This window comes from Meleagris gallopavo, chromosome 14 (assembly GCF_905368555.1).
Source record: "Meleagris gallopavo chromosome 14, MGAL_WU_HG_1.1, whole genome shotgun sequence".
Lineage (NCBI taxonomy): Eukaryota > Metazoa > Chordata > Aves > Galliformes > Phasianidae > Meleagris > Meleagris gallopavo.
The window spans coordinates 2,487,595-2,499,829 of NC_139417.1; the positions used below are offsets into that span (position 1 = coordinate 2,487,595).

Genomic DNA, 12,235 nt, shown 5'->3' on the forward strand with positions numbered 1-12,235 from the left:
TTCCATCAGTCTATCCTTTTTAGATGTGAAAGAAGAGGGCGCTTCCAGGAAAGCCAGGAGATGTACAGACTCTGTGGAGAGCACTTCCTGTACAGGACAGCAAAGTCTGGAGTGCAGCTTAGCTTGCAGTTGTGGAGAAGGGTATTAAGCTAAAGGACACCCTCACACTACTTGCTGGTCATAAAGGAGCTACTATTTGTACAACACGAGACCTTAGCCCAGCTAAAAGAACCATGGCACAGCTGAACTCCTTTCTGTTGTGTCCCTGCTTACCTGAATATAACTTCCTTCTTGTCTCTGGCTGAATGCTAGTGTGCTGAGAATGTAGAAGAGCTTCCGGATCTGGCAAGGATTCAGTTTCTGCATAGAGTCTAAAATGGTCTGTAAGAGAGAAGCCACAAACTAACTCAGATACATCAAGAAATCATTTTCAAATTCCAACAATTGTCAGCCAAAGAGCAGCCAATTACCTTTACCTTTTTTGTACATGTAGGAAAAATCTACTTTGAAATGAACACAAATGCAGAGCTATTGGTCTGCCCTTAATTCTTGCCGTTTGCTGTATTGGAAGCTGAATGAGGAGAACAATCTGGCTACTACAAGCATTTTGGGAGTGCTACAATCCCACTAATGGCAGCTATTTAGCTTCTATCATAGATTTTCTCAGTGCTCAAAGTATTTGAGATGAACAAGTGAATTTGCTGATATTTCCAATACAAACTCTGTAATAATAGCCAGACCTTTAAGAATTTAGGAGAGACATCATCTGTGCTGAATGGCACCCTCAGGATATTCCATGTTCTGAGTATTTCAGTGAAAGCAATGCAACTGTTTCCCATAGCACTGCTGGCTTTTCCACTCCTGACACAGCATTTTGCTAGTATTATTTTTCTCCTACAACTGGCCAACCTTGAGGAGGATTTAGAACAAGGCACTGAGTATGACAGGGGCAACGGCAGGGTTGGTTACCCACTTTCTGCCATTCCCAAGAAAATTCATCCAGTTTATACACTAAAAAAGTAGTTTGAGGAGATGTGTAGATCTGTCTCTATGCTAGAAAGGCTCCAACTCTGTGTGAAACCTGCTGGCCATCTGCAGCCTTGCAGATCTTTTCACAGATCTTAACCGGCTACTGCCTCTACCACCTCCGAGATGCACATCAAACACAGTACGCTGCAGATCCCTGAGGTGTGGCCAGAACATTTATTCATGCATGTTGTATAGAAGCTTTGGTAATGCATCGAAGATTAGCCCACAGAGACCATAATCTGTAAATAACCTGTCAAGATAAGAATGTGCAAAGAAGGTTAGGAGGTCAGTGGGTCTCAGCTGAAGGCTGTGAGCAAGTGCTCCCACCACACTTGTGACAAAGCATTCAGTGAGGTGGAAGAAATCTGTGCTGTCTCTTTCAAGGACCGCTTTCAACCGTGAGCCCCCAGCATATCCCAGCTCTGCCAGAAAGAAGTGAGTCCCATTTCTCCCTTTTATGGATTAAACATGACAGACTGCACACATTCTTATAGTAGACCTTAACATCCTCCCTTGGAGCATATTTTAAAAAGTTGACTGTATTTAACAATCAACCAAAAAGTGAAAAGTACTCCACTTTCCTACAGTAAGTACTTAAACTACAAAAATCACTGCCACCAAGTGGGCAAATACAAAAATATGTCAGAGGGGTGGGAAAATGCACACACCTACAACTCCTCAAGGGGAAATACAGGGTCCTTAAAGTACAAATCACCGTGGGAGGATGTTCAAGCAGAATAATGCTACATGCTTGCTTTGCTATTTTGCTCCCCACATACTCTCCACTTCTGGAATTTGGCAGTTGTGCAGGTCTGACTCTGCTAATCATTACTATGAGTCAGGAATTCAGTATTTCTTTTCTCTCTATTGAGTACTTTCTTTTAAGTTTTAGGAAAGTCTTTTCCTATTCTTGCTAGGAACTTTGTTTTATGATTCAAAATACTGGCTAAGTGCTGACAATCTTTCAGAATAGTGGGAGTCCACAAAGACAGCAGGTTTTTGCCAAAGATTTGGAATAGCTGATATTAATAAAGATATATATATAAACCATTTTCCTTCTGTCCACAGATGTCATTCCATCCCTGCAACACACATGTTCTCCATTTACAGGGAAGAGCAACTTCCTTTTTTAGTCCAATTTCCACTTCAAAAAATTCATAGTCTAGCTCACACCTTCACAAAAGGTTCCTTTCCATCCTGACCACTGCATTTCTCAGAACAGCTTTACAGAGACAGGTTGTTTTATTAAGGATATTTCTGAAGCCTACTGACCTATTCTGGATCTGGGACAAAGTTGTGAAAGGATCCTGAGATGTAATGTGCCCACAGATCTACACGTACCTTCACGAAGGTGGCGTAGCGCATCAGCAGGGATGTGTGTAGGATCACCAAATCAGTGAGCACGTCCAGAGAAATATCCAACTCTGTTTCATTTCCACTGCATATGTGAGTGACCAAAGCACATACAACCTCCTAAGGAAAGACCCCCAAGAGAATCTGCAATAAAACATCAGTGGAAAAATGCCTGCCCTTGCTCTGCCTGCTGCTATGTTTTACTCACATAAATATACGGATCGAGTACAGAAAACCACCTTGAAAACCCAGCCCTACTTTCTTCTGAGTTCACTTTCTAATTCCAGATAGTCACAATGTTGGCCTTCTCCTTCAGCCTGGATTTTATTCAGTTTACAAAGAGCTTTTGGAAGCTTTTCTTCACCATTTTGCTCCTGCCCGCATGCCTGCAAGTCCTGCAGCTTGTGCTCTCTGCTACTACCACTTAAGACAATAAAAACCCACATTATTTGCACGTGCACACAGAATGCTGCTCCTTATCCAGGAAAACATTGCCTCTAACTACACCAACCAGTGTCTCAACTCTCTTTATCAACAGCTGTTCAAAAGGACATTTTCATTTCAAAAATCTTTTTGTTGGCCTTACTTCAGCTGGCTTCCACACACCCATGTCTCTGCAATCTCATCCACTGTCTGGGGTTCTGGGACTTCCCTACATCACCAACTGCTAACACAGCCAATCTCTTTGGAAATTCATAGCATTTCAAACTATTACTAAACTTATTGGAGACAACATTGCACATCTCAAGCTTTTCTCAGCTGATTAAGTTTGCTGTACCAAGTAAATATAGATGCAAGGTCACAACCAGCCTTAATTGCAAACATACTGTGTCAAAAAAGTGCAAATACATTCAAAAGAATTTGCAGGGCTGTCTTTGGTCCCCAGATTTTCTTATTCTCACACTCAAAGTCTGGCCTGCAGTTATTTCAGAGTATGCAAAAGAAGTCCAAGCTGGTCAGAGTTCTGAGGGGAAGCTGTGTGTTTTCAACACAGTAAGTTCTCCAAGGAAAGTATTTCAATATGAATCACGTGTGGCTTTTTTATTTTCTTCCTTTTAAAACAGAGGAGACTCAAAATGATTAACATAGAATAGAAACAAGAATTTATGAGCAAATTTTCTCTGTGACCTGAGGCTCAGTCCAGCTTTCAGGCTACAGCTCAGTAAAACTGTTTGCTTCTTGACCTGCAAAAAATAACAGCATATCTCTGCTCCATACCTGGAGTTTTTTTTATTTTTGTTTTATTATTTTGTCACTTCTGAGACTGCCTACTTGCTCCCTGCTCCTCTCAGCAGTCTCTGACTCAGTCAGTTGCTACCAGAGCTGTGATCTTCTTCTTGGCTTATTCTATAGCAGAGATCTCTCTCAAAGGCTTCCAGTTGCCCGAAATCCCCTCCTCAGAAGGATGAGGGCACACACCCTCCAACAAAGTGCAAGCACACAAAAATAAAACAAATGCCATCTATCACACTGTACCTGCTGGCAGTAAGAGTCAAAGGCTGCAAAAGCTTGTTTGTACATGCAGCTGCCAAAGGAGACCACAGCTGGGTGTGCAGAGTGCAGAAACGTCTGGGCAAGCGATAGAATTGAAGGGAAGAAATCCTTGATGACCTGAAAAATAGAAATATAGTACAGTGTACTGCAGCTCATCTCAAAAACTTTGTCTAGATCAGTAGATTTTTTTCCAGGCTATCCTGTCCAGCAGAAATGGCAACAAGAGCAGACAAGGCAGACCAGAATGGCTTTCTCTAACCTCACCCACACAAAGAATTTTCTGATCAGTTACACCAACCTGCCCTGCTGCAGGGCTCACAACAGAATATCCCTTATCAGTGACACCATGGGAGTCACTTCACAGCAATGCACCACAAATTAAAAGCCACAGGGCAGACATGGCACTACTTTGATGGAAGGACTGTCACATCAATATAAAACATAATTTTGATTTCTGTGAGTAAAGTTAGCTTAATCTCTTAAAGCAGCTTTGAACAAGCTCTCACTCATGTCAAGTGGCCTAATTAACTTCTTCTGAAAGGGTTGTTCAACTAAAATTGAATTAAAAGCAATTACATTCAGAATAAATGGAATACAAGTCCCCACTTGTGTTACTGACATAGGTTATTTTAAATTCTTAACAGGGGTCTGTTATGTATACTCTGAAGTATACATAACGCAGCAGAGGGTTAAATCATCATCTGACAGGACATTTGAGGGATGAAGAAGAGGAAGTCCCAACACAGAATCAGCACTGACCATGGAATGATTTTGGAAAGCATTCTGCACCAGCTGCTCTGGCATGCAGCCCAGGCGAATCTTGCTCCTCAATACCTTCTCAGTTTGCTTCCTGTTCTTGCTGTTGGTAGAATGGATCAGCAGCAAAACGATCAGATCCAGAACCTTTAGGAAGAAACAGCCGTTAATCATTATGCTGAAAATACTTGAAACATGCCAGACAACTACACAGTTTGAAATCAAAACTAGGAAGGAAATCAAGAGCTCAAAAAGCCCCTGACAGCCACAATTACAGCAGAACTCCCATCATTCCAACCGGAGAGACTCAACTCTGTCTCCTGATGCAGGGAAGGGAGGAATTAAAGAGTTATGACAAAACAAATGACTGTTACAGTGGCAATAATTCAGACACCAAAAGAACCACCCAGCCAACATCACTGGTGGTTACTCTAATTAGAAAAATCTCTCCATCTATGCCCATAGAGAGAGCTATGAGAACCACCAGAAAAGGACACTCACAAAGAAAAACACAGAGTCAGAAGTATTACCTTGTGGTCAGATACAGATGTGCTGTTCTCAATAGCCTAAGAGCAAAAAACAAAAACCAAAAATCAAGAAAGCTGTTACATTAAAGTATAATAGTGTATTTTAAAACCATGAGTGTTACATGAAGACAAATGAAAAAAGGCATACATCAAAACACTTCTCTGCAACAGGACAGCTATCCAAACCAGCAAACTGGATCTTGCCAACAACTCAGAATTCAGAAGGTACTCAAAAGAAGGCATGAGAATTCAGCATGGATATTTTCAAACAGCACTGGTCTTGCAAAAAACTAAAGTTCTGGAAATGAATGAAATCTCTATCTAACTATCAGGGCTAACATTCACTTCTTTATATTTGACTGAATTATATGAGGAAACAAGGTCTGACACGTGCATCTTACCTTAATCCAAGCTTCAGAGACATCTTTCTGGAATCTTACAGCTAGCTTGATCACATCAAAAAGCACCTTCACACAGTTCTGGCTGGTGGTTATTTGGCTCATGGAAGAACTGCTAATGACCAGAAAAGATGACTCAGCCACTGTAAATACTGTAGTGAAAGGGACAAGGCAGCCTAGCAATCACAGCAGTTATGAAAAGCAGCAATTCTGTAGAAGGAATGCTTTGGTAAGGGCAGGGAAATTCAGAAAAGGGTGGAACCACACACTGCAGAACCAAAGACATACTCAGGGGGAACCTAAAGATAAACTTGCAGCAAACACCCTCATTACAAATGGGGCCATGTACCCCTCATGCAGATGTGGATGCAGATGGCTTCTTGCCTTCTCTCTGACTTTAGTGAAAGGATGTGAGCTATGCACAGGGCACTGTCAATGCACCAGATAAGTGCAGAAAGACAAAAGAAAAAAAAAATGAGGGTTAGGGATAAGCTGGGAGAGCTGCTGAATTAAGGTGACCATTTTTGCTTTACAATGAAACACGTCAGTATATTGTCTGTGGAGTCTGAGCACTAGAAGGGGGTCCACAGAAAGGCGATGAGTTGCTCAGAATAAGAAAATAAATCCCAGCTGCCAATTCAGCCTCTGAAGCTGACACCAAGAATGAAAGACAGATTTTCTTTCCCAGTAGATTTATTCTGATAGCTGAATTTTTCACTCAAGTCAGTACAGTTCATCAACCTTCATTTGACTAACAAGCACTGCAGGGGAAGTTTGCTGGATAAGGATTGATAAACATGTTATGCTAGTACCAAGTAGGAAGGAATAGAAGTGTCAGCACCTTCACTTAGGGCAAATTAGAATGAATGTAAGTAGTTGCATCTCTGAGACCAGATAAAGAAGAGATGAAGGCCTCACGTAGCATCTCATCACTGCAGAATCACAGAAATAGCTACCTGGCCTGAGCCTGGCTTTTAAGCTTTCTCTGGGAGCCTAGCATCTGCAGTGGCAGAACGCACGATGACAGATCCAAGCTCTTACGAAGATCAGAAATCACCTGTAAAACACAGATCCTTGCACAAACTGTTCTGACATATGAGGGGGGAACAAAAAAGACTAAGGAAAATTTAAATTAAAATCCCTCAGAATAACCCTAGAATTACAAATCCAGTACTCACCTATTTGTGAAGATGTCTAAACATTTAACTGTGCTCAAAGTTTTTTTTTTTTTTTTTTTTTTTAATTACTTCTTCATCATATTAAGATGGCATGAGTGCATGCAGGCAGAAAGCAGAAAAAGATTTCTTAAAAGTTACCCCATGAAGTTCCCACCTATATTCATGACATGCTGCTGTTAACTAATTTTATCTTGTTTAGCAGCAGAACAGGATATGAAATAGCCACAGGAATTGAGGGGCACGCTGCTGTCAAACCACAAATCAGCACAAGATGGGTTGCATGTTACAGGCATACATTTTTCATAGTGATCTCCCTTGAAGATCCAGGCAGTTCACAATCCATATCTGACTTCTGCTGAGGTTTTCTCAAAGAATGATAAAAACCCATGTTCAATCATTCAGCAAGGTTGGCTCAACCAAGGAGTCTTACAAGGGAGGATGAGAACAGTCCTTCAAACATAAGAACCATCCTTTTTGGAATGTTTCTAAAGGAGCACTTAGAACAGAATTTGGTGGAGAAAACAAGAAGAGAATTACCAAGTTACAATCCCTGTTCTTTTGAACAATTTAGGAGTTTAGAACCCTTAAAAGTTCTAATGAATGAAAATTCTAAGATATAATTCAAAGGCTTAAATTTGCCTCAAGGAGTTTTTCAGTCTAGGAGCTTAACATAATTTCATAACACTGTCATATCGACACTGAAAAGATAATTACAAGTTCTAAAAACAAATGAGAAAAATCTGCTAGCAGAAAAGGGTAGATTTCAATTTCATGCCTTGAAGCATAACCATGGGTTTCCATGTCAAAGGACAGCTGTTTTTCACACACGCTTTGATCCCTGACAATACTAAAATTTTACTTGGAACTATTAAAGCATACATCTGTTGTGTTGAATGAACAGCCTCTGTTAAAACTTGCACTGGATTATAAAACTTATTGGTCTTTAGTTCATGAAGAGCACCATACCTCTACAGCATCTGCAGCCTTGACATTATGGAGGATGAATTTTACGACCACAGGCAAATCCTCCAGTTTTACAGAAGGCACAATGGTCATGGCACACTGCCGCACCTGAGGGGAGAGCAACACGGGTTAGCTGCAATAATAAGGTTCATAGAAATACAGACCAGGTTGCTGGGAAGGATCTTTGGAGAACTCGAGTGCAGCCTTCTGCTCAGAGCAGGAATATCACTGTTATTAGATCAGACTAGCCTTGGCTTTGCTAAATCTTGAGGACCTTCGGAGATGGACACAACCATTCCCCTCCCTGATGCTACCTCTGATAGTCCATGTTAGTGCTGTAGACCCTAACCCATTTTCCAAGTGTCCAACCTGAACCCCCTAGGCTGTAATTTGTGGCCACTGCTCCTTATCATATCACCTGGCACTTCCAAGAAGGACTTGGCACCATCATTTTTCACTGGCTTACAAAAGGGAAGAGCCTAGAAGAGTTTGGTCGACCATCCAGTAGAAGCTCTTACCTCAGCCAGAAGTTCCGCATCAAGATCCAAACGAGAAAGAGCATCCAGTATTGGAACTGTGAGTCGTCTGCCTTGTTTTAGTAAGCAGCTGATGTGCAAGGAAAAGAAAACAAATCACCCTTTTAATATAAGCATGAATTCATGTTTAATAAACTGCAAGATTCTAGTTGTTTTTGTGTTCACCAGAAATATCTAAAAACAGAAAACATACACCACTGACTTTATAGAAACCTTGCTCCCTAAATTATCTTTCTCTGAACACAATGAATTATAATTCTGTGGTTGTTGGTGTGAAGCTGATATGAAGAGTGTAGCTTTTTCAACACGGAAATAACTGGGAGCATGGAGAAAAGCCTGGCAGTAGCCTCAAGCAAGAACCTGAAATTTGGCAGGTTTCATTATAAACAGCAAAAAAAAAAAAAAAAAAAGGGGGGGGGGTTGGGAGGGGTTGCTAGTATACTTAACCTGACTTTATACCTAAGGGATAACGTGCCTCCACTGCCTTGCCACTAACAAAGGATCATTACAAGCCACTGGAGGGCTCTCAACCCCAGATGTTAGCAGGTGTACGGGAAGCAGGGAAGACTGAGTAAAGAGAAAACCCTGAGAGGGGCATTTTGGCAAAGCTGGGGAGGGAACCCATCCTCTGCTTCACCAGGAGTGGAGAAGGTGAGGGATGGAAGGACAGTTCAGCAAACAATCCATCAAGTCAGAGCTGTAATAGGTGCCACTGCCATAAAAGATTCCTTGAAAGGGCCCTTTGGCTTTCCCTGCAGTACCTCTCGGGTCAGACTCCAGCTGGTTCTTCTGCAGTTTCCTCCATAAAGCTACACACAACAGGAGTGGGCAGCACAGCTCTGTTCTCAGGTACACAGCTGGGGCTTTACTTGGACCCCATTAAACCTGAGAATCCCTGTGCTGGCCAGGTACCAAGATGGCAACGTAGAGGCTGTTATGACAGAAGGCAAGTTTCCAGTGCTGATGTTTCTGCTTTTTGTTTTCTGATTTGCCATCTACAGTTGTTTCTTGCTTTACATGCATGTTTTAGACAATGCTTTGTTAGCAAAGATGTTCTGTGAAGCCTTGAAAGACACCTGCTTTGCTAAACACTACAGTCACACCTCTGTTCTGGTTTCCAGCAAGCAGAGATTTAGCAACTTATTGAACAAGGGACAGTAGCTGTGCTTAAACAGCATTGTGGACTTCATTTTCCTGGAATTCATGTAATCATTCTTGGCTGCCATCTAAGTTTCTTATAAACTTTCTCAATTCAAGTGAAACTCTATAAATAATGTGAGGTGAAAAATTCATCTTTCTGCTTCTTGAACGCTCCCTAGTTTGTTGTAACAAGCACTGAGTACTTTCCCACACCAGACATAGGTAGAGGCTACTGAGAATACACAAATGTCTTGCTGCTAGTCTTTATATTCTCAACTTTGCAAAAATACAAATAGAGATAACAGAAGTCTGAGAGTACAGGAAATAGGATGTACTTGACATGGGCAGGGCAGGCTGAAATAATAACTATCAGAGTGAAATGATAATTAGTACAGGCATAAATGCAAGCAAACTGTGTAATGGCCAGGATGAAAAACACTGGTGTGTATAATTAAATCAATATATATATAGAAGAGACAGGTGTAAGGGACAGCATAAGCTGGCACTCTCTAGGAGGATCTCTCTTGATATTAGTCATCCAGTTCTTCATGTGAGTCCGTACCATCAGCATAGGGTTGGAACTACATGATCTTAAAGGTCCCTTCCAACCCAAACCATTCTATGACTATCATCAGTCTGTGCTACACTCACTGAAGAACTTAATGTTTTAGATCATTTTGGAGCATTTAGACCCCTTTAAGAGTATAACAGCGTGTAGAAAACATCCTGTTGCCATGCAGCTTTAGTCAGTCCTCGTGCAACCTGCATTCATACTTTTTTTTTTTTCCTATTCAAGAAAGAGGGGAAAAAATAGAACTAACTGTACCTCAACTCTCTGGCAACCTCATTTTGCTGGGAATCCTCCAGGATCTCAGGTAAACTGGTGATAATATCATGCTGGATTGGTACAGGAGACACACTAAGCATCTGCATTAACTTCTTGACAAGATCCTGCAGAAAAGGGGATCACTTGTAAAAACAATTGAGTCTTACCACTAGCAAGCTGTTACTTAGAATGACAACAATATTATGCACAAGCCATTCATTTGGATTTTTGCTAACTGTCCCTTAACTCATTGTCCTGTTGGAGCAGGGAATTGTAGTATAGACTTTCAGGAACAACAGCATTTTACAAGTAGAACTTGAATTTCTTGCTGAGGGAAGGAAACTGGGAAACTCAACAGCAAGCTTTCCAGAGTTTAGTATGGATTCCTAGTTCTCTTCATTCTGGGACTCTCCTTAGCAACAGCCTTTTAGTACAGAGTAACTCTCAGAGGCTGCTGATGTAGAAAGGGAAAGAAGGAAAGGAACCACCAAAGCCAGAACAGAGAATCCATCCCCAGATGCTGGCAAGCATCCAGTATCTCTTGTTAAAATTAAATCAGAGGAGACAGTTAACTTTCTGCCAGCAACTGCTTCAAAATGTGGATAGGTATGTATAGATACAAATTTTTTAAGAAAATACAAAAAAAAAAAAAGAAGAGTTACAGCAAGAGAAAAGGAAAATAAAAGGGGACATTCAGAAGTTATTGAAGGAAAGAATGTGAACAAGAATTAAATTTCATCGAGTATTTAATTTTTTCAGGGTATGAATATGGAAACACCTGTTTGCATTAGCATCAACATTGAGCTCAGCCCACCTGAGAGGTGTTCCAGACATTAAGTGGAAAAGCATGCAGTGGCTGTGCCATCAGTACCCACCTGGCTGTCAAGACTGTCGAGCCATTTGAACTGATTGACAATGAGCCGAGGGAAGTTTGTTCCAAAGGTACCCACACTAAAATGACAGAAGTGAAACAGCTGAGTCAGATCCACAGACAGACTCGAAGGCTTTGCTGCTGGTCAGCAAAACCACGGAATGAAAGTCACATTAACTAACTATTCAAATTCCATTATGAAAATATAAATGTAGAGCTTTTAGCACTGTGAAGGATCCCACCTCTCACTGTAGACACAAATAAGGGATACTACAGCCTGTCTCAGAACACTGCCAGCAACATCGTAATTACAACACAAGCAGTGCGACCTCACTTTGGATCTCCTTTGCTACCATAAGTGTGGCTGTGCTGGCTTAGCCTAAATCTCCCCTGAGCCCAGTGTCCTTGTCCCCAGCTGCTGTCAGTGTTAGATGCATCTGGCTAAGCTGTAAGAAAAAGAGCATACACAGAGCCACATTATCCTGAGTTTCCACTCAGTCTCCAACAATAAACAATTTCCCAAGGCAGAACCTGGTACCCAGTCCCTCACCCCTACTATCCAGCAATATATTCATCTGCAAGAAGTTTTCCCTTTTCCCCTTTAAAAAAAATGAACAAAACCAACCACAATTATTTCAGATCTCTTCACACTGCAACACAGAACCCGATAAGGTTACACACTATTCCTGCAGTAGGTTAAGAAATTGGATGTCCTCTGTCCAGGCACCAAGTGACATGAAAACTGTACAAGTCCCACAGGTTTCAGAGATGCTTTTATATCAGTTTGGGCTGAAACTGTCCAATGAATTTGCAGTTACAGATTAGTTGTAATGAGTGTTGTTTCTTGTCCCACAGTTAAACAGGAAACTTCTATTGCTCTTCACAGTCCATTTTAGATTTGATTACCATGAAAATTTGCTGCCATCAGCTGTTACCTCACTTTTCATTCCCTTTTTCCACTTACAGACACACTGAACAACTCAGACCTCCACAGGATCTCCTCCCACTGCAACATGTACCACGATGTTCTCCATTCAAGAAAAAGCAACAGATGCTTCTTCTATTTTCCTTGTTTGACTACAAACTGCATTCTTGAAAGGAGGTTTGCTTGCATCTAACTGCCACATAGAACTCTGTCAGCCACTTTCCTCTTCTTTAAATAAC

General features: G+C 41.3%; 1 protein-coding gene across 2 annotated transcripts in view; it reads right to left on the reverse strand.

Annotated features, from left to right (window-relative positions):
* The window catches only part of FANCD2 (FA complementation group D2), a 45,450-nt gene that overhangs the window by 27,273 nt on the left and 5,942 nt on the right, over nt 1-12,235 (reverse strand). For both annotated transcript variants that reach the window (XM_085235987.1, XM_085235986.1), the window contains exons 8-18: nt 11,076-11,151; nt 10,201-10,325; nt 8,217-8,304; nt 7,702-7,806; nt 6,514-6,614; nt 5,561-5,669; nt 5,163-5,198; nt 4,636-4,779; nt 3,859-3,993; nt 2,371-2,502; nt 274-381 (exon numbers count right to left, since the gene is read on the reverse strand). In XM_085235987.1, the coding sequence (XP_085092113.1) occupies nt 274-381; nt 2,371-2,502; nt 3,859-3,993; nt 4,636-4,779; nt 5,163-5,198; nt 5,561-5,669; nt 6,514-6,614; nt 7,702-7,806; nt 8,217-8,304; nt 10,201-10,325; nt 11,076-11,151 (1,159 nt within the window). The remainder of the gene's footprint in view (nt 1-273; nt 382-2,370; nt 2,503-3,858; nt 3,994-4,635; nt 4,780-5,162; nt 5,199-5,560; nt 5,670-6,513; nt 6,615-7,701; nt 7,807-8,216; nt 8,305-10,200; nt 10,326-11,075; nt 11,152-12,235) is intronic.